Genomic DNA, 24,574 nt, shown 5'->3' with positions numbered 1-24,574 from the left:
AGAACCTAGATGCCCCTCCATGCATTTTTTCATCACAGGCGGGCACTTGGGTAGAACCACCGCCATTCCGAAAGCCAGCTGGATAGTTTCCCCACATGAAAAATTCAAGTGAGCTGTTGTGCACAAGACATAGGTGTTAAGAGTGGTCAGTGTATTCACTGTTATCTAATCTTTAGAAGCCTTATATGCACTGTAATAAATTCAAGACCCAGAACTCAAGTTTAACTCTTACCTTGCTGAATTTCTATAATGAACTTGTCCATCTTTCAATTTTTACAGCACCATTAACTGTTAAAAGGGGTGCTTATCAAAAAGATATTGGCTGAATAGCGAACAGTACACATCATGATCAGACTGCATGGATGTGCAGTCTGATCATGATCTACACTGGTCACAAAGGCATGACCAATCTTGTGCAGCATGGTAAGGGTTAATATGTTTTACACATTATGTTGCTAACTCTTCTTTCTGTGATCAAATTTTCCAGATACACTCAGAATACAAGCAAAAATAAACCCATCACAAGTATTTCCCAATCTACATTAGTTTGACTTTTATAGAGCGATTGTCGCGCACCTTTGAACAGACCGGCGTTCGGAACTGGGCGTCTCCTATATCTCGAGACCGAGTGGGGGTGTTTAGATTACTTAGAGAAATCTGTAAAAAAAGCAGGGTTGTTGGTTTAACAATTATTTATTACTTGTTTAAATTCCAGTGTCCAAAATATGAAAAGATGTTTAACAAGTATATACTATTAATGATTCTGTTAACAATTATTATAGTTGTACATATCAAATTAAACAATATTGGGGAATTTCGCTTGGCATGAGAGGTACATAAAAAATATAAAAGTACAACCTAAAAATTATTCTACTAGAAAATAGTTGCCTTTAAGCAGCTGTTACATTTAACTGGAATTAGCCGGACAACAGTATTTATTCAAAACAAAACTAACTAAAATCTGCATTAGGAACCTGAGCTATTAAGTATTTAAAAATGAAAGTATTTAATTTCTAACTATGAAGCATTGAAAAAATATGTGCTCACTTAAAATCTTATAAATCACAAATTTAGAAATAACTAGAAATGAGCAGGAGCTATGACAATCTTATTTGAACAAATTCTTCATTAATATTTACAAGCAATTCTCAAAATTACATACAATAAAATTAACTTTAATTTTATGCAACTTAGCAAATACAGTAAGAGTCAAATTTATTTATTATTTAAGAACTTTAAATATTTCACATATAAGATATACTTTAATAAAGAAAATAAGTAAAATCACATACCTGTAAAAAAGCAGGCTTGTTGGTTTAACACTTATTTATTACATGTAATTCCAATGTCCAAAATATGAATGATGTCTGGACACTGGACCCTTTGCATTATATAAGTCATTTCCAAACAAGCTGGAAGAGCTTAACTAAAGGTGTCAAATTGATTTCCTTTTACAAATACATTTTTAGATGATAAGTTGTCAACTTAAGCTGATGTTAAAACAGATTTTAAGACTTGCAAAGGATGTTGAACAATAAGTGCTAAAAACAAGCCATAAGGCATTTACTTAAGTCAGCTTGGGTTGATTTAGAATTTTGAGAAATTCCTGCTATAGAAAAATATTAGAATTATTACAGAATCCCTGAATATTGAAAATAAATTAAAGATGTCCATTTAAAAACATTATATTCAAAATCTTCATTTTAAGACAAGAATTTTGATACCAAATATGTGTATGTTATTGAAAAAAAAAATGAAAAGGAGGACTTTTAAGACTAATGATCCTTATTTTAAGACTAATGATCCTTATATAACATTACATGATATTATGCAAAAATGCATAAGAAAAAGAAGGATCATAATAGTTCCCCTGAAGTCTCTTAACTTTGGACCCCAAAGTTGCAAATAAAAAGAAGGGTCATAGGTTTTCTAAGTGAATTATTACACCTGTCCTTGGCAGCAGTCACCTTGACAGACAGTCAAAGGACAGATGGTCAAATTCCATCAGAATTTTATCATGGTGATTTTCTTTTTTTTTTTTTTTTTTTTTTTTTTTTTTTCTATTTGTACAGATATTTACATACAAATCAAAAATATTGCATGAAAAGATGCAACAAAATTGGACAGACAAACATACTATATACAAAGACAATACAATATGTATAATGAGCTCAAAGAGAAAAAAAATTATGTCATGACAATATTAAGTGCACATAAGCTAAAAATGCAAAATAATTTGCAATAAAAACAAGTACATGTACAATCAAAATACAATTATGACCTAGTATGGTCATGGTGCATCACTGTGATAGTGGGTGCACAAAAATGAGTAGAGTTTGGAGGAATAATTTTAATCTTCTGGTAGGGATCTATTCTTGATTCAAGGAAATTGCAGACAAGTAGCCATTATGTTCAGTATGAAGATTTATATAGAATGGTTTCTTTAGTATCTTTCCCAATTTGTATTTTTGCCAAAGATTTAAATTTATTGAAGTTGGCACACTGTACACCTTTTCAGTAATATCATTGTCAACAGTAAAGTTTTCCCAATTTAGTTCAAGTCTAGGAAACAAACAAGAACCTGTAATATTCAAGTCAGTAACAGTTTCAGGAATATTCATTGTAGAAAGTGAGGGACACAAAGGGAGCTTCATTACAGGAATAAATATGCAACGGTCCAAACTAGTTACTTCTAGCAGAAGCACTGGTGCCCTTTTAAATTTTACAAGCTTAAACATCAGTATGATTAGCAATATAGTATTCAGTAGAAGGAAGAAAAAGTTTGCATGCTCCCAAGACAAAGTTATATTGATATCTAAGTAGCTAGGGCTCTCTGGCTCAGGCTTGCGTGTGTAAATAAATGAAGGTAGAGTGGATGGAATAGCTTGAACAGATTGGCTTCTGTGTAGTAGAATCAATGCTGCAGAAAAAGTCCTTATCTTTCTGAACATCCAAATTAACAACACAGTTGTAACAATAGTGAATCCTAGAGCTATTAGAGTTTGAAAAATAATTTCAGCATTTTTAGCAATTTCTATGTCATGATTACAAGTTTTACAATTTGGCACAGTAGCATTTAGTGGAGTCAAAAATGTATAATTAGCAAAAATAGAATCCAGTTGGGAAAGAACATTGTTTGTAATCTGGCAAGTTTCCTTCTTTCTGTGGCATGTCCCTATTGCAGGGAATTTAAGGTATTGAGGTAAGCTGATCTCATACGTATGCAACCAATACTCTCTAGAAAGTGAGAATTTTGCTTCACATTGGGAAACAACACCATAGTTTAGCCGTGGGAGGATGTTGGAGGAGACACACTGAGGTAAAACAACCATGAGGCACAATGCATAGAAAGTGGCACTCAACAAGGACCCATCTGAAAACATAAAAAAAAGACTAATAGTGAGGAATGGGGTGAGACGAGGAATCTCTAGCACTATTAAACAAGAAATAAAATTTCTTAGCCTCACTAATAGGAAAAATAATTTTGAATTTTGATGCGCAGTTCGAAAAACCTAACCGGCCAAGCTAGGAGTTTTGTTGACAGGTTACTTGAGAGCTAGTGCCAAAAGTACAACTACCGGTATGCTTATTACTCCTCTGGCTTCTTATTTCTCCAATAAGTCATTTTGTGTTTCCTTTTTCGCTTGCGACCAGAATATGTGTGTTTCTCAAAATATTCTTTCAGGTAACTTGGATCAATTAGACATTCCCTAATCCATTCTGAATTCCTACGACCAGCTACAAAACACCTTAACCATCTTTCACCCTTGTACCTACAAACTTCTACTATTTTATCAGGCTTTAAAAGAGGAGATTCATTGCCTGAATTTTCAACAATCTGAGGACCTATGTTAGAATCAGAGTTCACTCTTTGGTTCACAACAGATTGGTTTCCAGCTTGAGGACCATTGGTCTCAACAGATTTTGACATCAGTTCAGTCTGAGGACCATTTGTCTCAACAGGCTGGGATTTTGCATCAGACTGTGCATGCGGATTACCAATAGATTGTTCAACTGAACTTGTTTTGGTATCTGACTTATTGCCTGACTGAGGATCATTCCTGGACAAATTTACATCAGTATTGTCTTGGTTAACAATATCTGAATCCAAGTTTTCTTGGTAATGCTTAATTCTCTGGGCATTTACATGACCTTTTAAAATCTTGTTTGTTCTGCAGTTCCTAAGTTTGTAAGTGAATTTGGAACCAGCAGACACAATAATGTAAGGCCCATCCCATTTGTGGGAAAGCTTTGAGGAAAGACCTGGTTTTGTTGCATTGCACCTTAACAGAACCTTGTCATTAACCTTGAAGTCTGGGGCCTTTGCCTTTGTGTCAAACCTTTCCTTAGCCTTTTCTTTTGCTAGCTCCATGTTTTGTTTAGCTACATCTTTAGCTATCATGAGGTGGCTCAAAAGGTCCTCAAGATACTGTTTAGCTTGAGTAGGCATTGTTTGTTTTGGAAGTAACCCAACATCAACTGGCAGGGTCATTTCTTTTCCAAAAACTAAATGATATGGAGAATAACCTGATGACTCAGTGGCAGGGGTTGACCTGAATGCCATCATAATGCTAGGGAGGAGATTTGACCAATTCATTTGATTTTCATCTACATAAGCCGTGAGTACTTTAGCAAGTGTGCTATTAGCACGCTCTACTGTGGAATTTGACTGGGGATGGTAGGAGCTAGTGTGATACCGTTTAATTTGAAACAACTCACACAAGGCACTTACCAGGTTAGACATGAAGACCAGAGATTGAGGTGCTCCATACCTACAGATATATTCATTATACAAAACCGAGGCAATTTCTTTAGCATTTTGAGTGACCAATGGGAAAGCCTCGGGCCATTTTGAAAAACTATCAATAATAAGAAGTATGTATTGGTGACCCTGTTTTGTTTTTGGCAAAGGTCCTAGAATGTCAATGTGGACCCTACTCATAGTGTCTTCAACTGGCAAGGGGTGTAGCGGTGGAGGTTTTTGACGCCTATCTGTTTTTGAGCGTTGGCAGGAGTCACAAGAACTTACATAATTTTTAACTTCCTGGTACATGCTTGGGAACCAGTACTTTTGCCTAAGTTTCATGTAAGTTCGCGTTATACCAAAATGACCACCCCCTGACAAACAATCATGATAGTAAAACAACAATTCTTTCCTTTTGCACTGAGGAATAGCAAGTTGGAAAATGTAATGCTCAGCAAGGTCAACTTTGCCTTTGAATTTTGGCTGATAAAAGTGATAAAGCAGCCCATCTTTCATTACAAATTGATCTTCTGCTCTAAGACACATTCTTTGTTTCTTTTCATCAGTTGGCATCACTCTAGTCTCCAAATATTCAATTAAAAAGTCCAAATCAGGGCATTTTCTTTGGAGAGCAGACATTTCTGAGTCACAAATTGTATCAACCTTATCAATGACATTGATATCAACAGTATTTCCATATTCTAAGACTGTCTCAGTATAGCAAACATCATTAACATTTGAATTATTCTCAGGGTGTATCAATTCATCACTATAACAAGGTACATATGGATACAGCAACTGAAGAAATGGACTAAGCCAAACAACAAATTTCAGAAACATGGTGTACCATCTTGAAATGTCAAAATAATGCTTGAAAGAAACACTGGATGTATGTTTAAAAGATGATGTAGCATTAACACATTTAACAGACTTTTCTTGTTCAATATTAAGTATCTGAATTTGATCATTATCAGATTCGTCAGAAGAGCTGTTCTGATCAGGTGAGTTACCTTCGGTAACAATATGATCTATGTCATTGTTCTCAACATCAGTTACAGATTGTCTTGATTGAGAGAGTTTGGCAAGGTTAGTCACATTGTCATCAGACTGATCGGAGTAGGGAATCCTAGATATTGCATCTGCATTTGCATTTTGCTTACCGGGCCTATGTATAATTTCATAATTATAACCTTCAAGAAACATACACCATCTTCCAAGTCTACCCCTAGGATCTTTCAGGCCATGTAAATAAGACAATGCTTTATGGTCACTAAACACTGTAAATTTCCTATGAGACAAATAATGCCGGTAAGCCTTAATGCCTTCAATTACACCTAAACATTCCTGATCAAAGACAGACCATTTTCTTTCATCTTTCGATAAAGCCCTACCACCATATGCGACAACATGCTCTTTACCCTGTTCATCTTTTTGCCCTAAGATATAAGAAATGGCAGTGCCAGATGCATCTGTGGACAGAAAGAAGTCTTTGTTCATGTCCGGAAAGCAAAGAATTGGAGCTGAAGTTAACGCACCTTTCAGCTTTTGGAAAGCTGTTTGGCATTCATCAGTCCAATCACCCCTTTTGAATTTCCCCGTTTTGTTCCCTTTTAATAAATTATTTAGCGGAGCTGCAATTTTGGCAAAGCCATTAACAAAGCGCCTATAGAAGTTGCATAAACCGAGAAAACTTTTTAAATCAGTTTGTGATTTGGGGACTGGGAAATTTCTTACTTTATCAGTTTTTGCAGGATCTACAGAAATCCCATCTTTTGACAAAATATGCCCCAAAAACATCACTTTATCAACTCCAAAACAACATTTGTCTGGTTTCAGTGTCAAATTTGCTTCTCTTAGTTTTGCAAAAACTTGCTCTAAGTGTTTAAGATGTTCATCAAAATTTTTGCTAAATATCAATAAGTCATCAATGTAACAAAGTACAAATTTCCAGTGCAGACCCCTGAGAACTTGAGACATAAGCATTTGGAACGACATAGGCGCGTTTTTTAATCCGAAAGGCATCCGATTAAAAACGTACACACCCTCATGCGTGATAAAGGCTGATTTATGCTTTGTTTCAGGGTCTAATTCCATCTGAAAGTACGCAGAATTTAGATCAAGTGTCGAGAAAATTGTAGCTGAAGATTCTCCTAGACAATCGAAAACATCCTCTAACCTAGGGAGAGGGTGTGAAATTGATTTAGTAATTTTATTAAGATTTCTATAGTCTATAGCGAACCTGTATGTGTTATTTTTCTTTTTGACAAGCACAACCGGGCTGTTCCAAACAGAATCAGATGGACTGATTATACCCTGATCAAGCATATCCTTTACCTGTCTCTCAATTTCGGCCTTTTGAGTCGGACCTTGTCTATAGTAGTTCATGTGAACTGGTTTAGCACCTGGTTCAGTCTCAATCCTATGAGTAAAAACATTTGTCCTACCGATAGTTTTTAATGAATTTGAGAAAACATCAGAATTTAGCTTCAAAAATTGCGCAAGTTTTGAACACTGCTCAGATGTCAAATTGGAGTTGGAGATATTGAATTCTATGTCATTAGTTTCTTCAGTTTTAGCACTGTCAGATTCAGAAATAAGTTCTATATTAGCACTTTTGTCATTTTCAGAGTTGTCTGTATTAACATTTGTTTTAGCATCATTTGGCTTAGCACCACTTTCATCAAAAGTAAACACTTGGTCCTTCTCAATTCTACTAACTGAAGCAACCGTGAAATTTATAGGCAGATATATATCATCATCAGTTGGATTTATAACTCTTACAGCAGCACTAAAGTTCTTTGATTTAGAGTGTTTTGATCGCCTAGCTTTTACCAAACATCTCGCAACTCTAATACCTTTGTCAGTGGGAACCGGTTCTAACAGAACTATTTCATTTTTGAATGTCCTTGAAATTGACACAGGGAGTTGAGCTTCTCCCCGTGCAGGAATGCAAAAAGGATGAGTAGTTTTAGCACAACCAGACTGAACTGTCATTCTAGCACAAGTCAAACCTTCTTGAAGGAACAGTCTTCCATGACCTAAGTCAACAAAGCACTTATTGTCAAAGAGAAAATCAATACCTATGATAAGTTTATGTTTGAAGCCATCTAATACATGAAATTTGTATGGAAAACATGCACCACCTACTACTAAGGGTATTTCAATTTGACCTAGCACAGAAACCTTATTGCCACTAATACCTTCGACATTTGTCAACACACAAGACTCAACAGCACTAATATTTAAACCACATTTTTCAAGAAAATCTTTTGAAATGCAAGATATTTTAGCACCAGTGTCAATCAAAGCATTTGTTTTCTCATTTAAAATTTTGGCTTGCACAGTGTTTTTGTTAAGAGGGGCAATTACAAGAACATCTGCAGTCTTTCCATCATTAAGTGAGTTATTGGAGGGTTTTTCTTCATTATTGCACTTATGAAAATTTGAAGCTTGTTCAGCTTTTGATTTAAAATCTTTGGGAGATGATTTTTCATCGTTTGACAAAGTATTTTCTTTAGAATGCTTCCCTTTGTGCCCATTCACAGACGGCTGCCTATGAACAGGCGCGATTTCCTATTTATTTTCAGAATTTGGAACCCCAGAAGGAAATAGCTGATACAAATTTTCCCATTTCTTACAAGAATTTGTTTCATGACCACTTGTTCTGCAAAGTTTACAATAAGTATTTTGTTCCCCACTAGAAGATTGAAAATTATTCCTACCTTGCCCTCGATTGAAATTGCTGCGACGATTGTTCTGTCTCCTGTGCCACGGCTGCTGATGACGAGGCTGGAACTGTTGCTGTTGCTGCTGTGGTAGTTGCTGCTGGACTGGTTGTTGTGGTAGCGGTTGGTAGTGTTGCTGCTGCACTGGCTGTTGTGGTAGCGGTTGGTAGTGTTGCTGCTGATAATTTTGTGTGTTTTTATCTAGTAGCAAATGAGTCATCATGTCATACAATTGATTAAGTTTAGAGTCCACTACAGAATCAGTTACGGCTGCAACCTCAACTGTATCGACAGATTGTTCAGCACGAATAGCTGCTTTTCTTGAGGCGTCAAGTGGTGAAAGTTCTTGTGGTTTCACGATTTTTCTTATAACACTAGTTAGTCCATCAATGAATGTTGCTATAAGCCACTGCTCTGGCATGCCACGGTCATTTGTTATTTCCAAAAACCTTGTGTAATAGTCACTAACACTTTCATTGGCACGTTGCCTTATTGAACCTAACCCAAAACCAGCATCACTTCCATCAAACCTTGCCAGGAATTGAGTTAGCACAGTGTCTTTATCACTGCGTACATCTCTAGGCAGAGAGTTCAACCAAGCCAATGCCTGGCCAGTTAAATAGAATGTGAATGTAGATTTCACCTTTTCCTCTGTGTAATTATACAAGTTTGTACAAATGTCTGTATACCTTTGAAACCATGCATCAGCTTTTTCTCCAGGCTGCCCCGAAAATGATTGAATTTTGACCTGTGGTCCAGAGGTTGCCATGATAAGGTTGACAGCTGAATCTTCAGAGGCTGACGCAGGTGGATGCTCCTCAGTGGTTGTGGGTGCTGGAGCTGGTATGGTAACAGGAGATACAGTCACAAATTCTTCGACCGATTCGTTTAAGTCAGAAGATGATGCTGCTGGAGCAGTGCTGTCTTCCTGTTCCTCGATGTTTAACTCAAGCAGAGGAGTTGTAGATATTTGTGTTATCAAGCCGCTTGCTCTTGTTCTTGGACGGCCCAGGCCCCTTGAAGTCAGGCGCTTCAGTGATGCGAGAGGGGTTTTTCGTCCAGATTTACGACCTTGGCCTCTCAGGAATGTCCCGATAGCTGCGTTCTGCGGTGTTGACATGTAGGTTCGAGATCTTCTACTCCACCAGACTTTTATAGAGCGATTGTCGCGCACCTTCGAACAGACCGGCGTTCGGAACTGGGCGTCTCCTATATCTCGAGACCGAGTGGGGGTGTTTAGATTACTTAGAGAAATCTGTAAAAAAAGCAGGCTTGTTGGTTTAACAATTATTTATTACTTGTAATTCCAGTGTCCAAAATATGAATGATGTTATAACAAGTATATACTATGTAATGATTCTGTTTAACAATTATTATAGTTGTACATATCAAATTTAACAATATTGGGGAATTTCGCTTGGCATGAGAGGTACATAATAAATATAAAAGTACAACCTAAAAATTATTCTACTAGAAAATAGTTGCCTTTAAGCAGTTGTTACATTTAACTGGAATTAGCCGGACAACAGTATTTATTCAAAACAAAACTAACTAAAATCTGCATTAGGAATCTGAGCTATTAAGTATTTAAAAATGAAAGTATTTAATTTCTAACTATGAAGCATTGAAAAAATATGTGCTCACTTAAAATCTTATAAATCACAAATTTAGAAATAACTAGAAATGAGCAGGAGCTATGACAATCTTATTTGAACAAATTCTTCATTAATATTTACAAGCAATTCTCAAAATTACATACAATAAAATTAACTTTAATTTTATGCAACTTAGCAAATACAGTAAGAGTCAAAATTATTTATTATTTAAGAACTTTAAATATTTCACATATAAGATATACTTTAATAAAGAAAATAAGTAAAATCACATACCTGTAAAAAAGCAGGCTTGTTGGTTTAACACTTATTTATTACATGTAATTCCAATGTCCAAAATATGAATGATGTCTGGACACTGGACCCTTTGCATTATATAAGTCATTTCCAAACAAGCTGGAAGAGCTTAACTAAAGGTGTCAAATTGATTTCCTTTTACAAATACATTTTTAGATGATAAGTTGTCAACTTAAGCTGATGTTAAAACAGATTTTAAGACTTGCAAAGGATGTTGAACAATAAGTGCTAAAAACAAGCCATAAGGCATTTACTTAAGTCAGCTTGGGTTGATTTAGAATTTTGAGAAATTCCTGCTATAGAAAAATATTAGAATTATTACAGAATCCCTGAATATTGAAAATAAATTAAAGATGTCCATTTAAAAACATTATATTCAAAATCTTCATTTTAAGACAAGAATTTTGATACCAAATATGTGTATGTTATTGAAAAAAAAATGAAAAGGAGGACTTTTAAGACTAATGATCCTTATTTTAAGACTAATGATCCTTATATAACATTACATGATATTATGCAAAAATGCATAAGAAAAAGAAGGATCATAATAGTTTATAAAAGCATATATTTGCAGAACTTTGTTGTGACATCAAACACCATTTTATTATATTAATACAACCACTGTTTACATGGGTATAATAATATTTGTGCTGCAAATATTTGATACCTATATAATTGTAGTCACAGAACTAAACAGGTAGGTTGATATTTATATGAATGATAGAAGTAAATGTGAGGCAACTTTAAAATTTTCTAAGCTTCATATACTGAGGCCCTAGGTGGCATCCATAAAAATTGTCCACAGTTCTTAACCCTTAGCCTGCTGGAGGCAAGTGATTTTGCCTTTGCGACCAACGTAGATCATAGGATCTGCACTGTTCGCCATTCAGTCAGTATCTTTTTGGTATTAGCACCCCTTTTAACAGTTAATGGTACTGTCCAAATTGAAAGAAATTTAGCAGGGTAATTTAAGGGTTATCTTATTCAGAAACATCTGTGAGAGTTATTGCTCTTGACTTCACATAGGTACAGTCAATATATTGATGTATTGTCAATGTCTGTCATATGATATATTGATGAAATACATTGAGACATACTTTAAATAACTATTCAAAACAGTGTTGAGACCAAATGACCTGTAGGTGTCAATATTAATATTGAATGCCAGACAATAGATATATTATCCATATAGTTGTAATTACTATTTATTATAAATTTATGCAAATAAGAACTTTAAAATCCGTATATACCCATTAACTTTCTATCTGAGGTTATATTGTTGAATACCATAGCTTGGATGACATTAGCAATGGCTAAATTTTCCCTTATATTGCAAACAAAGTGACTTGCGTAGTTGAATAATTACACAAATGCAGTGTATGGATGCATGCAAGAAGTATGCATGTTTTAATTTATTAAAGAAATGGGACAATTTAATTCATAGTTTGGTTTTAATATCTGATTGGTCATCATACATTATTTTTTTCATCATTCATTATTATTATGATCCTGTCTGTACCTTAAAAATAGGCATGGTGTCATAGCCTAATGATTGCTGAAATTGACATAGTATAAATTTAAGTAGATACATGAAATTAAAAAAAAATCTACCCATAAAAAAAAATCTATCATTGTCATCTTCAGTTTAGCACAGAATACGAGCAGAGTTAGCTCATTTTTTTGTTCTATTCATGTGTGTCTTGAAGTGGGATAATTATTTTATGAAGAAACGTTATGAATAAATGATGATCAGATACAATACCTGGGATGTTATTGGAAAAAAAGACTCATACACAAACCCTCAGGCCATAAATTGCCTTTTATTGGACTGTGTGGTGTAATTAGACGCAAGTTTTTTTAATTTTAACAAATTGATGTTATGCTGAGACTTGCGCAGATTGTTGCACAAATATTTCAATAGATTTTAATTAACTTGCTCACTGAAAATGAAACCCTGACAGCAGAGTGTCAGTAGTATTGATTGAATTCTTACTGAAATAGTCGAGTTATATAGACTATTTTAGTACACAAATATATTTCGAGCTGCCTAAATAAGGTAAAAAAATGAACAGTGTTACAGCTCATGGGATGGGGTGAGGGATTTTTTTTTTTATTCCTCACGTCCCCTATCTGTCATTTCCTCCTGTCCTCTCCCCACCAGGCATCCCGTCACAACTACAGTCACCTCCCCTGCACTCCTTCCATTTCTACTCCCCTCCACTCCACTCCCCTCCCCTTTCCTCATGCCACATTCCCTACATTCCCTTCACTCCACTTTGCTTACCTAATAATTCAATTCTCTTAATGCCTGACAAAGTTTTCTCTGAGCAATTAATGTTCCATATGAAAATATTACTGTAACTTACACAAGTTTGTTGAAAACAACTTTGTTGATATTCTGTTGCTTTACCTTCATTTATAATACAGTGAGTGTGCATATTGAGTTTGCTGTTAACATCATAATGTAGAATCCTTGCATTGGTCTTCTAGTGCTTTTACATTGCTAAAACTGAGTTGATGTTACACCATAGCTGAGTGGTTGAGGTTAAGGGCTTGAAGTCACTTGCCACTCTCTGCTCTTGGATAAAGTCCTGTTAGGTTATCATGTGAGGTAGCCATCCAGCTATCATACAGAAGGTTGTTTAGTTGCTCTAACTGTGCCTGAAATAATGCCTGTACTGGGGACACCTGGGATTTTCTCCATTACCTTAAAGTGAAAAGATGCAGTATGACCTAAATTGCATCAGTGTGATCTCAAACCAACCAAACAAACAAACTGTATTTTAAAAACATTTTTTAACAAACAGCACTGACATTATATTATACTGGTTGTATGTTTTTGTTACGTACAAATATCTTTTATTTTTCAGGAATTGTCAAAAATTACGATGCCAGTTGTGTTCAACGAACCTCTCACATTCCTACAGCGAATCACAGAGTACCTGGAATACTCAACCCTACTTAACACAGCCTCTATGCAAGACGATCCTGCCGACAGAATGATGGTAATCATAGAGCTATTACATTTGAATTGGAAAAAGTTCTACCCCGGAAATATTATACAACTTCTAAGAAGCGCAGCATTATTCCGAGCAGAAGTGCTTAGGATGAGCTATTGAGATCGCTCACTATCCCTAGTCTATCTGTCGTCAGTCCGTCTACACTCCTTCAGATGATATCTCCTCTGAAACTGCTTGTCAGAACTGCACCAAACTTGGTCAGTAATATCCTGGCATGGTTCTCTATCAATTTAGCTCAACCCCTTCTAGGTGCAGCCTGAACTAAAAAAAGAAATACTTTTAAAATGGCTTGTACTCATGAACAGCATGAAGGATCTTCATCAAACTTTGTCAGTAGCATCCTGGCATGGTCCTCTGTCAATTTTGTTTGAATGTTTCAGCTTGGCCCCCTTTAGGGGCTGCCAGAACTAAAAAAAGAAAAGAAATATCTTTAAATGACTCTGCTTATGAACCGCATGATGAGTCTTCATCAGATTTGGTCTATAGCATCATTATATGGTCCTCTCCCAATTTTGTTCAAATTCGGGCAGTAGGACAATTTTAGGAGCACTTCACCATTGTCAGTAATTATGTCTCCCACCACACAGTGGTGTGGGAGACATATTGATTTACTCCAGTCTGTGTGTGTGTGTCTGTCTGTCTGTCACAAAGCTTGTCCGCACTCTAAGTCGAACATTTCTCATCCGATCTTCACCAAACTCCAACAAAATGTGTCTGCCAATAAGTGCGTGGTCAAGTTCGATAACTAGCCAAATCGGCCTAGCCACTTCGGAATTATGGCCCTTGATTTACCAAAAACACTCTTGCGCAGTTTTACCCCTAAACCGGTAGTATAGGCGTCCTTTTGGTGTCAGGAAAGCATAATGCACATGTGGATTAAGTAAACAGTATATAAAGACTGACTTACTATTTAGATGATTAGGCAGTTGTGGGAGACATGTGCTTTCCTCAAAAGCATCTCTAGTATTTAGGTTATTTTAAACATTTCTTTTAGGCAATATGTGTTTGTTGTTACAGATTTATCATCAAATTTTACTGTCTATGATCAGCTGTAAATTACTGAGTATGGACTTACTTTTTTCTCTTTCTAAATTCATACATGAAAAAGAGAAAGCTTACAGTTTGCGTTTTCCATAGTTTCTATAAGTAATAGTAATACTGTTAAGAGGAATTATATTATTTTAGTTGATTCTGTTTTTCATAAAAATGGCATTACAACTACTATATGTTTCAGCATGTAGCAGCTTTTGCAGTATCAGCTATATCATCAAACTGGGACAGGATCGGAAAACCATTCAACCCATTACTAGGTGAAACCTTTGAATTAGATAGGTAAGAAACTACAGTAAAATCCAGTGTTTTGTTTGTTTGATGTAGGTTAAAGGTAATCAACACGTAATGACAATTGTTGATTTTCTCATGTTTACGTTTTCTGTTAATGAGTTTTGACATTTTTCAGACATTAATAGGGAATTGATCCTACCGATTTTGTCGCAAATTTGCGACGAAAAACAGGATCGATCCCTCTACGGTAATATGCGATATACATGTATACGGAATGAGATACACTATCAAATTAAAAAATGTGGTCTTCTGGCACGTGAACGGAGCGTCTGATTTCTGAATTTTTAGAAGAATATGTTTTTTCATTGTGCGTAATAAGCGTCCACATAATTGTCCAAACTGCAACATCTTGAACATCAGGACAAATATGGGCAGTATTGCTTTTTATTCCAAAATCTACCTTTAAATTGATACAAACGCATATTTCTGGGCAAGCTGATAGACAATAGCGATTCCTGATTGAGGCACTGCCTTATTTCATATTATGGCTTCCTGTTCTGGAGAATGCTGAAATGGTATATGGAGAAAATGAAATCAAGTAGAAATCTACGATTATTATTGTAGGTTCACTACTTTATTGCCCGTTTCAACAGTACAGTCAAGTTTTGTTTGCTCGAACTTGGCAGAACCGGCAAAATTTATTCGAGTTATCAATAAATTGAGCCAGGAAACTATACATTATATACAGATTTTGCTGGGACCTGATAATTAGTTTGAGCAAAGGGTGGTGTGTTTAAATGATCCAAGTTCAAGTGAATGAAGTTCCACTGTTCTTCAGTTCTGTACCGGCAGTCTACAAGTAGTCTTACCACTGTTACAGACTTATCCCACAGCACTGATGTGTTCTCTGCTAGCAACTGACAATTTACTGTCATGCTGGAGGAAGACAAAGTACTCCACATGATGTCTTCTGTCAAAGATGCACCCTGACCAGGGATTTAACTCCTCATGACACAAGCTCTGCCTGTCCTACCACTAACTAACTGGATAGTCAGAATGTACAACCTCGGGCAAAAACGCCTCTGAATGTTAGGAGATTCAGCTAGTAATGTGCACCTCCCAAAGGAGACATATATTTCCTTTGCATCTAGAAAAGTTTTGTAGTTTCACGGGGCGGAAATTCGGCCCCATTCCCAATGGCAAATATGCATATTTTTCCCCCAATAGCTGTTTAAAAATTCCCAATCAAAGCAAAAAAAAAAAAAAATTTTTTTTTTTTTTTTTAAGACCTGTTTTGTTGCAAATTATAGTGGTATAGCGGTGCAACCATTGTATTGGAGATTTTATTGAATTCTCAGCTTGAATTTGAATATGAAGCAGTTTCCTTTTATAAAAATTAGCAGTAGACATCACAGAAATATACATGAGGAAAAAAAAAGACTGATTTTCATGGAAATAGTTTCCCAATTTAGATGTTTAACCGATACATATATTTTCCAATATGGCAGTGTTCGCGAGTCAAAAATTCCCAGAAAGCACAGGGGTCTTTTTCCCAAAATGGCCAGAAAAAGCCCTGGCTATTGATTATTTAAGGCCAATATAACATTGCTACCTCAGCATTTTATTACAGCTAATGAAGCTATAACAGTGCTTTTTTTCCAGCCAGGGAATGCCCTACTTGTGTCCAGAGAATACATAATGGAACAAATTGCCTCTCATTATAGGTCTAATACTTTAATATCTATTGGTCCGAGTAAAATGTTTGGCTGGTAGGTGAAGGTAGTATCTGTTGGTTTGATTAAAAAATAATTTGGCTGATAGGTAAAATTTTTGGTATTGCTTGTACTATATATCTTACTTAGACCGAGCATAATGTTTCATATTTAACCTTTGATCTCGTATGTTATATATTTCAGACCTGATCTCGGTTTCCGTCTGATCACGGAACAGGTGTGTCATCATCCGCCAATCAGTGCTTTCCACATAGAATCTAAAACATTCAAGTTTCATGGTTCCATTCATCCAAAGTTGAAATTCTGGGGTAAATCTGTAGAAATCAACCCTAAAGGAGTAATAACGTTAGAATTACTCAAGTAAGTATAATTGTGGTTAAGTTGATGGGTACAGAAGAACAGTCAGTAATTTCTCTGCATGTATATTTTCCCTTTTGTTATATTGGCATTTTTAGCTTGACTTTTTGAAGAATAGTCTAGCTATTCTACTCACCGTGGCTTCTACCCAGGTGCCTGCTTGTGATGAAATAATGCATGGAAGGGCACCTGGGATCTTCCTCCACCGTCAAAGCTAGAAAGTCACCATATGACCTTTAATTGTGTCGATGCGACGTTTAAACCCAACAACAACAGTTACTGTTAAAAATCTCTAAAATAAGGCAAGAATAGCAGTTTTATGCACTAACATGTTGAATAGAAAATGCTGATTTACATTTTGGCTTTCCTACCTTAACCAGCAGAAAAATATGTAACCTATGTTGAGTGTCTTCAGGTTTTTGTCATAGAATATTCATTTATGATGACAATGTCACAAGTATAATATATGTTTTAGGCATTGAATATCTGCTGTATAGGGACTCAGGGTTCGCACAGGCCTTGAAAAGTCCTTGAATTTTGTTGCAACCTTGAAAAGTACTTGAATTTAGTGTTGCCTTGAAAAAATGCAAAAAGGGTACTTGAATTTGACTGAAAGTCCTTGAATTTAGGCAAACAGCCTTGAAAATCCATTAACAGTTTCTGTGTGTTGTCAAAATCGTATGTTATCGGTGTAAAAATGAAAAAAAAACTTCTTTTCGGCAAATTTAAAATACGTTTGTGTAGGAGTACGAAAGGTCGCCGGTACGAGAGCGTGTATCCTGTACGGTACGGGTTTTATACTAAATGTTTGTGTATGACGTCACTAGAAATTGTGAAGATTGCAACGTCCATGGTTTTGTAGAAATGGGTAAAATCGGGAAGAAGTGTTCGTTCCAGCACAAGTGGGTAGGAAAGTATCAGTGGGTAAAATCCACGAGTAACCAACACAAAGCCTGGTGCACGCTATGCATGAAAGATATTGACTTGACGCACATGGGTGTAAGTGCAATAACGTCGCATGCTAAGAGTGCAAAGCATAAGAAAAACGAAGAAGTGAGATCGTCGTTGGCATCGTATGGGGTTGCATTCATTCGACAGGAAGGAACTTTCAATGTAAAGAGCGAAACTAGTGCTGACGGTAGCCGAGATATCAACAATAATTCAACTCTACCTCCCCCATCCACTCTTGAAACTGATGGAAAGTTCTGTCACTGGTATGACTATCCCACCCCCACCCACTTCAGAAACTGTTAATAGACCCCAAGGGCCAACAAGGATTAATCAGTATATTGTGAAGTCAGGATTACTTAGGGGTTGACATGGCCTGCCATTTTATTAGTGGTAACAGTTAAATACTCAAATCTAAATCTAAAATGTCTGTATTTGGGGATTGGTTAAAGATTGACATAAACTGACATTAATTTTTTTATCAGTGGTGACAATAATTCATTTAGTCTGTGTAACTGTATGTGGAGGCCATTGTTGTTAAGAAATGAACTATGTTTTCTAGTCAGTAATGAAACTATTTAAGTTAGAAACTAATACATAGTTATCGTGTTCATGAAATACATTGTCATAATTGTATAATTTGAACTGGGTACAGATTTTTAAAAAAATTCTTGAAAATACAAATTTAACCTTGAAAAGTCCTTGAATTTTGGTAAGAGAATTTTGTATGAACCATGGGGACTTGAAAAAGTATGATATATCAGATAGTGGTGGTATGGGATGTGACGTTTAGTATAACTGATGAATTGCTTCCAGCAGTTAATTATGCTGCTGATAGATTGTTGTTCATACAGTAATGTGACCTGTCTTAGTCAGATGGCTGTTCAATCATAGCAGTTACTGTAAAATTTAAAATATTAGTAGGAACTAAATTTTGTGCTTTCAACAATTATAATTACCACACAAATATGAATACATGGAATTTTATTTTAAAGAAGACATTCAAAAGAATTTAATTGTTTGGTTGAATTGAACTTTTGTGCATACATGCAGCTACAGTAAATCTTTCACTTTGTTGAAGAAATTATATATCTCATTCGCAGCCCTCGTGATATAATAATATGTATCTGAATGACAAGCAATGATTTTATTCAAGAGCAAGTCACTCGATTCTAACTTGTTACCAAGGATTTTTAAGTACATCCTTGATGACATCCATTAAATATTTGCCTGTTTTCCGTTGATTTATTTTCCAGCACCCTGCTTTGCCGTTTGGCACTACGACGTAACAATTTTGACGTCCGAAAAAATTAATTGTTGTATAATAACACACAATTTTCAGCCTTAGCTTAACAGGAAAATGAATTGGGTCGTTTTAGAATATGTAACTACAGACAGGTTATAATCCTTTCATTCAGCTGATCAAAATCAAAATGTTCACATATTGCTTGTTGCTTCTTTTTAGACTAGATGACTGTAATTAACATAATTTATTATGCCTTTTATTACAGACATGGTGAAATATATACGTGGCAGAATGTTAATTGCTGTGTACATAATGTGATAGTGGGAAAGATCTGGATAGAACATGTAAGTTATTGTGTACTGTGACAGTGTGTTGGGTATACCGTAGTTTTTATTACCATATTTTTAGCTCACCTGTCACATAGTGACAAGGTGAGCTTTTGTGATCGCGCAGCGTCCATCGTCCTTGCGTGCGTAAACTTTTGCTTGTGACCACTCTAGAGGTCACATTTTTCGTGGGATCTTTATGAAAGTTGGTGAAAATGTTCATCTTGATGATGTCTAGGTCAAGTTCGAAACTGGGTCACATGCGGTCAAAAACTAGGTCAGTAGGTCAAATAATGGAAAATCCTTGTGACCTCTCTAGAGGCCATATTTTTCAATGGATCTTCATGAAAATTGGTGAGAATGTTCACCTTGATGATATCTAGGTCAAGTTCGAAACTGGGTCACGTGCGGTTAAAAACTAGGTCACTAGGTCAAATAATAGAAAATCCTTGTGATCTCTCTAGAGGTCATATTTTTCATGGGATCTGCATGAAAATTGGTCAGAATGTTCATCTTGATAATATCTAGGTCAAGTTTGAAACTGGGTCACGTCCGGTCCAAAACTAGGTCAGTAGGTAAAATAATAGAAAAACCTTGTGACCTCTGTAGAGGCCGTATTTTTCAATGGATCTGCATGAAAATTGGTCAATGTTCATCTTGATGATATCTAGGTCAAGTTCGAAACTGGGTCAGCTGCGGTCAAAAACTAGGTCAGTAGGTCAAATAATAGAAAATCCTTGTGACCTCTCTAGAGGTAATATTTTTCATGGGATCTGCATGAATATTGATCAGAATGTTCATTTTGATGATATCTTGGTCAAGTTCGAAACTGTGTCACATGTGGTCAAAAACTAGTCAGTAGGTCAAATAATAGAAAAACCTTGTGACCTCTGTAGAGGCCATATTTTTCATGGGATCTGCATGAAAATGGGTCAGAATGTTCATCTTGATGATATCTAGGTCAAGTTCGAAACTGGGTCATGTGAGGTCCAAAATTAGGTCAGTAGGTTTAAAAAAAGAAAATCCTTGTGACCTCTGTAGAGGCCAAATTTTTCAATGGATCTTCATGAAAATTGGTCAGAATGTTCACCTTGATGATATCTAGGTCAGATTTGAAACTGGGTCACGTCTGGTCCAAAACTAGGTCATTAGGTCAAATAATTGAAAAACCTTGTGACCACTCTAGAGGTCATATTGTTCATGGGATCTACATGAAAATTGGTGAGAATGTTCACCTTGATGATATCTAGGTCAAGTTCGAAACTGGATCACATACGGTCAAAAACTAGGTCAGTAAGTCAAATAATAGAAAAACCTTGTGACCTCTGTAAAGGCCATATTTTTCATGGGATCTGCATGAAAATTGGTCTGAATGTTTACCTTGATGATATCTAGGTCAAGTTTGAAACTGGGTCACATGCGGTCAAAAACTAGGTCAGTAGGTCAAATAATAGAAAAACCTTGTGACCTCTCTAGAGGCCATATTTTTCACGGGATCTGTATGAAAGTTGGTCTGAATGTTCATCTGGATGATATCTAGGTCAGATGTGAAACTGGGTCAACTGTGGTCAAAAACTAGGTCACTAGGTCTAAACATAGAAAAACCTTTTGACCTATTTAGAGGCCATATTTTTCAATGGATCTTCATGAAAATTGGTGAGAATGTTCAACTTCATGATATCTAGGTCAAGTTCGAAACTGGGTCAAGTGCAGTCAATAACTAGGTCAGTAGATCTAAAAATGGAAAAAACCTTGTGACCTCTCTGGAGGCCATATTTTTCATGAGATCTTCATGAAAATTGGTGAGAATGTTCACCTTGATGATATCTAGGTCAAGTACAAAACTGGGTCACATGCCTTCAAAAACTAGGTCATTATGTCAAATAATAGAAAAACCTTGTGACCTCTCTAGAGGCCATATTTTTCAATGGATCTTCATGAAAATTGGTCAGAATTTTTATCTTGATGATATCTAGGTCAAGTTCAGAACTAGGTCACACGAGCTCAAAAACTAGGTCACTATGTCGAACAGATAATAGAAAAAACGATGTCATACTCAGTTCATGTGGGGACAGGTGAGCGATTCAGGACCATCATGGTCCTCTTGTTTGAGCAATGATTTGAAGATTTATTATATACACCATTTACCAGTGTATAATGTATACCCATGTATAATACCCAGAACCAGATTTCAGCCTTAAATCATGGGAAAAAAGTATTTCGGTTAATTTTGAGGGTATTTATAGAAAGTAGAAATTTATGCATCAGATTATGAAATTGCTTCCGTGGCGGAGAGGTCCAGAGTGTAAGGCTTCAAACAGCAAATATTCTGTCTCATATGAGTCATGTCACAGTCATGAAGTTGTAATGTAATATGGATGGTTAAGGTTGCAGACTTGAAACCTGGTCTGGGTGCAGACCTGCTGGGGATTTTAACATTATGCCTGTTGGGAAGCTGTTCAGCTGGTTTGTGGAAGGTCAGTGATTTTATGTAAGCTGCATGGCTGTGCTTGAAATAAATGTTTGTTAACTTGGAAAAGGAATTGAAGGAAAGGTTTTCTTTTAAGTAGTTAAAAGATAATGCATTCCCGTAGTGAATAACACAAATTTTCACTGTTGAATATGTGAATAGGACAGTATTTTATGTTTTGATTCTGCTTGTTGATGAATATTAAATGTAAACATGTATTTTCAGACGGGTGTAATGGAAGTAATTAACCATAAAACGAAACATAAAGCTGTGTTAAACTTTAAACAAGGGGGATGGTTCGGGAAAGATCTGCATAAAGTGGAAGGATTTGTGTATGATTCTAAGTAAGTAGATTTGTTATGCCCATCTTCAAAGAAAAGAAGGAATATTGTTTTGCTCATTGTCTGTCAGTCAATCAATTTGTAGACCATTTGGTTTCAGATCAGTAACTAGTAGAGAATGCTTGGGTGCACAATGATCAAACTGTATAGGATTATTGTCTGTGGTAAGTAGATATCCCCTGTAGTTTTGGGGATCAGTAAGTGAAAGGTCACAGTGACCTTGAGACTGAAAACAGTTTCTTCTTAATAACTGTAGAATGCTTTGGCATACAGTCATCTAACTTAGAACAGTGATTACCTATGGTCAGTAGATGACCCCTATTATTTTGTGGTAGTAAGTCAGAAGGCAGGGAAATGAAAACAGTATCAGCTCTACTAGTAAATAATACTTTGGCTTAAACATCAACTTTTAGTTTGTGTCAGTCCACAAAATTAAATTCCAGTGTACAAATAAAAGTCCCATTCATTGACAGTTGAAATCCACAAATTTATATCCCCAGGAAGTAGCTGTTTTACGAATAACCACAAATTTTCATATCAGTGGAAGTAATTGATATTCTCAGTATTAATTTTATAATCCTGCTCCCACCCCCTCCACCTGTAAAGATTAGGGTGCATATTGTTCACTCAATGACACAGTGTTGGAAGGTACTTCAATAGACCTCTTGGTTTCCTATCATTAACTAGAGAATGTTTGATTTCGAATTATCAGATTTCAAATTAAGGGGATTGCCAGTGATGAGTAAATGACCCAGAGTGACCTCCAGACAGATGGGTTTCTGCACAACAATTAAGAAACTGTGGCCAACAGCCGTCAAACTTAATATAAGGGTGATTACATGATCCCTACTGTTTTAGAGGTCAGTGGGTCAAAGGTCAAGCTTACATCAACTTTCATAGGACAATTATCTGTGGTTGGTAGACACCTATTGTTTTGGGGGTTAATAGGGCAAAGGTCAAGGTCACAGTGATGTTGAGACTGGAAACTGTTTCCACTCAATATCTAAAGAAGGCTTTGGCTTGCAGTCATCCAACTTATCAGAGTGATTGCCTGTTGTCAGATGATGACTTTCACTGTATTGAAAATGGGACAGGCCATTATAGGGGCATACATGTGTTACAAGCAGCTCTTATTCCTATTTAAGGGTATTTCCATGGCCAAGTGGTTAATGCCCTGCTGCAGAATGTTTTGCTTGGTTTGAAACCCCACTTGGAATGTAGACATCTTTGGTGTTAGAAGAATTTCCAAGTATTGGCTCAACCAGGTGCCTGCTCACATTTTAATTAATGCCTAGAGTCTTCTTTCCCTAGTATTAAGGCTTCAGAACTGAAATACAGCCTAAACTATGGTGGTGTCACTTACAAAAATAAAAGCAAATTGTACAGTATACAGTCCAGATTCAATATATTACAATTCTTGTAAATTCTCAGAATGATTTACTTGACACTGTCTACTGAAAGCTCCTAACAGACACTTAACATGGAAACTGTAAAAGTTAAAACATAAGTCAATTAATATACACTCAAAATGATTTATTGCTATACTTGGATATATAGGAAAGACATTTTACCAGATTAAGTTCTCTTATATAAAGTATTACTTACGGTAGTCTGAAAGTTTGAAAGAAATACTGTACGACGGTGTAGAATTTTATTGAACCATATTTTTCAAAGTAACATTGTATCAGAAGGAAATTTTGCAAGTAAAAAAGTTCGGGTCATATGTTTGACCTTTTTAAACTGATTTGAAAATACTGATCCTCCTTTTCATAATGACCTGCTGTGGGAAATTCACACTTTTGATGAAATTTTCACATATCGAAAAAAGTTTTATGATACAGATATTAATGAAACTTCTCATTATTGTAAGTTACTTGTGCACAGTGAAGATGGGGATAGCATTCATGTTTGATGAGTGTGTACTTCTTCATTTTTTCAGCAAACAGAAAGTAAAGTCACTGTATGGAAGCTGGGTGTATGATCTCTTCGGGGTGGATTATGATAAATATGAAGAGTTTCTGAGTGGAAAACCAAATTCTAGTCCAAAACACACGGTAGCGGTAAGTTACATCATAAATTACTTAATGAATTAAGACATAATGTGTGTTATAAAGCCAAATTTTGGGGCCAGGTGTCTGATGGCTGATTCCCAAGGTTGTTAGTTTGAATGCTAGAAGGAAATGAATTTTACTTTGGTCACTTGTAGTAGTCTCTGCTGTCATTGGCCAAGGAGCAGTCATTGTGCGTAACTGAAATAAATCAGTAGAAGTTAAATAGATTTTAACTAAGCTAACTGTAGACAACATATTTGCAAAACTTTGAAATTACAGTTGAATTGATTAAGTTTACAATATTTACAATACTTTAAGTGATGTTGTCAGTATTATTAAAGTATTGCAAGATGTTGAGTAAAGTGCTTGAGTTATCCAAAGTCTCAAGCCAGGGTTGCTAAAAATTATTTTTCACCACT

At 35.8% G+C, this 24,574-nt stretch overlaps 1 protein-coding gene across 4 annotated transcripts in view; it reads left to right on the top strand.

Annotated features, from left to right (window-relative positions):
- The window catches only part of LOC123539572 (oxysterol-binding protein-related protein 1-like), a 111,030-nt gene that overhangs the window by 82,830 nt on the left and 3,626 nt on the right, over nucleotides 1–24,574 (top strand). For all 4 annotated transcript variants that reach the window (XM_053527231.1, XM_053527229.1, XM_053527228.1 and 1 more), the window contains 6 exons: nucleotides 13,250–13,384; nucleotides 14,634–14,731; nucleotides 16,600–16,776; nucleotides 19,233–19,311; nucleotides 21,989–22,107; nucleotides 24,044–24,164. In XM_053527231.1, coding sequence (XP_053383206.1) covers nucleotides 13,250–13,384; nucleotides 14,634–14,731; nucleotides 16,600–16,776; nucleotides 19,233–19,311; nucleotides 21,989–22,107; nucleotides 24,044–24,164 — 729 coding nt within the window. The remainder of the gene's footprint in view (nucleotides 1–13,249; nucleotides 13,385–14,633; nucleotides 14,732–16,599; nucleotides 16,777–19,232; nucleotides 19,312–21,988; nucleotides 22,108–24,043; nucleotides 24,165–24,574) is intronic.

Source organism: Mercenaria mercenaria, chromosome 16, assembly GCF_021730395.1.
Source record: "Mercenaria mercenaria strain notata chromosome 16, MADL_Memer_1, whole genome shotgun sequence".
Taxonomy (NCBI): domain Eukaryota; kingdom Metazoa; phylum Mollusca; class Bivalvia; order Venerida; family Veneridae; genus Mercenaria; species Mercenaria mercenaria.
The sequence above is the reverse complement of the archived record's forward strand: the minus strand, read 5'-3'. Positions and strand labels throughout refer to the sequence as shown.